The sequence below is a fragment of the Neopelma chrysocephalum genome, unplaced genomic scaffold (assembly GCF_003984885.1).
Source record: "Neopelma chrysocephalum unplaced genomic scaffold, ASM398488v2 Primary Assembly neopelma1_94612, whole genome shotgun sequence".
Lineage (NCBI taxonomy): Eukaryota > Metazoa > Chordata > Aves > Passeriformes > Pipridae > Neopelma > Neopelma chrysocephalum.
In genome coordinates, this window is record NW_020923318.1 from 1 (window position 1) to 1,891 (window position 1,891).

Here is a 1,891-nt window from a genome sequence, read left to right on the forward strand (position 1 = left end):
TATAGCTCCTTACTGGAACCATATAGCTCCTTACTGGAACCATATAGCTCCATACTGGGACAATACGGATCCATACTGGGATCATATAGCTCCATACTGGAACCATATAGCTCCATACTGGGACAATACGGCTCCATACTGGGACCATACAGCTCCATACTGGGGCCATTCCTGGTGCCCGGGATCATGAAGGTCCACAGGGGCCCATACAGTTCCATACTGCCCAGTCTGGAGCTGGGTAGGGGTCACCCAGGTGGTGACCCCTCTCTCTTGCCCCCCCCAGGCCCCCCTGGCTGGATGGGAGTGTGCAGACCCGCAGTGGGGGGGGTGTCTGTGCCAGGCTCTACCTTCCTCGCAGAGCGTCCCGCTCCAGCCAGCCGGGCAGTGGCAGGTCCCCTCCGCAGGGTGACAGGTCCCCCCGTGGTGGCACAGGCAGGGCTGGGCACAGGCATCACCCCAGGAGCCGGGGGCGCAGGCTGGAGGAGGGGGCGAGGGGTGGGGTCAGCTTTGTTCCGCGCTCCCCCTCTCCCCCGGCCCCCCCCCCGGCCCCCCCACTCACGCTGGGAGCAGCGGGGGCCCCGCCAGCCCGGGGCACAGAGGCAGGAGCCGTCGGTGGGGTGGCAGGAGGAGCCGTTGGCGCAGGAGCAGCTCAGGGAGCAGCGTTTGCCGTAGCGCCCGGGGGGGCAGGCTGGGGTGACACGAGTTGCACCCGGTCTCAGCTCCAGGGCTCGAGGGCCGGGCCGGGGGCAAAGCCGCGGTTTTGGGGGGCGGGAGGGGGGGTTGTTCACTCACGGCGCTGGCAGGTGGGGCCGCGGAACCCCGGGGGGCAGGCGCAGGATCCGTCCTGGGGGGAGCAGGAGGCCCCGTTGCGGCAGGAGCAGGACATGCGGCACCCCCGGCCCCAGGAGCCGTGGGGACAGCCCTGCTTGCACTGCGGCCCTGCGGAGGACGAGGAGGGATAGGAGGGGTGAAGGCCGACGTCCGAGGGCACGGCAGGGCCCCACCGCCCCCCGGGCTCCCCCTCACCCGTCCAGCCGGGCAGGCAGTGGCACTCCCCCGTCACGGTGTCGCAGCCGTCGGCGTGGGCACAGTCACAGTGCCCCCCACAGCCCGCCCCGAACGTCCCGTTCTGCAGCGTGGGGACAGGTCGGGGAGTCACCGCCGGGGCGGTGGCACCAAACCCCGGTGCCAGCGGCACCAGCGCAGCCAGCAGGACTCACCGGGCAGGGCTGCAGGCAGCGGGGGCCCTGCCAGCCCCGTGGGCACCGGCAGGTCCCGCTCTGGGGGTCGCAGGACGCCCCGTGGGCGCAGTCACAGCTCCGGTTGCAGCCGGGACCCCAAATACCAGCGGGACACGGCGTTGAGCAGTCAGGTCCGTGCCAGCCTGCGGGGTGAGGGGACAGCGGGGTGGGCACGGGGACGGGCACAGGGACCCCCCACCCTCGGGTGTGCACCCACCTTCTTTGCAGAAGCAGGACCCGTCGAGGGGGGAGCAGGCCAGGGCGTGCTGGCAGGAGCAGCGCCCCGAGCAGTTCACCCCAAAGGTGTCAGGGGGGCACAGGGAGGAGCAGTGCTCATCCTGGGCGAAGTGTGTGGGGGGGAGAAGAATTCAGAACAGATGGGACCCCCACCCAGGGCTGGGGAAAGGACTCAGGTGTCTGGGGACCACCCCCTCCTCCCTCCTTTTGGCATCCTGGTGCTGCAGGGAGACTGGACAACCCCAAAAACCCCATTCTCCCACAGCAACCCCAAGCTGTCCCCAGGGTTGCCGCTGACCTCCAAGGGATGCCCAGAACCTCAGACAGAACAACCCCAACCCATCCCCAAGGACAGACCCCCATGTTTCCCTCAGGGATGCCCAGACCCCCGTGCTTGTCCCATCTCTGAACAA

At 68.9% G+C, this 1,891-nt stretch overlaps 1 protein-coding gene across 1 annotated transcript; it reads right to left on the reverse strand.

Annotated features, from left to right (window-relative positions):
- Positions 1 to 81: 81 nt before the first annotated feature.
- Positions 82 to 1,579, reverse strand: LOC113980549 (multiple epidermal growth factor-like domains protein 11; the record flags this gene model as incomplete). Its single annotated transcript, XM_027707779.1, has 6 exons — positions 82 to 476; positions 560 to 688; positions 793 to 939; positions 1,027 to 1,129; positions 1,221 to 1,384; positions 1,459 to 1,579. Coding segments are annotated over 6 exons (1,059 nt in total), but the record flags the coding sequence as incomplete, so codon positions are not given.
- Positions 1,580 to 1,891: the final 312 nt, after the last annotated feature.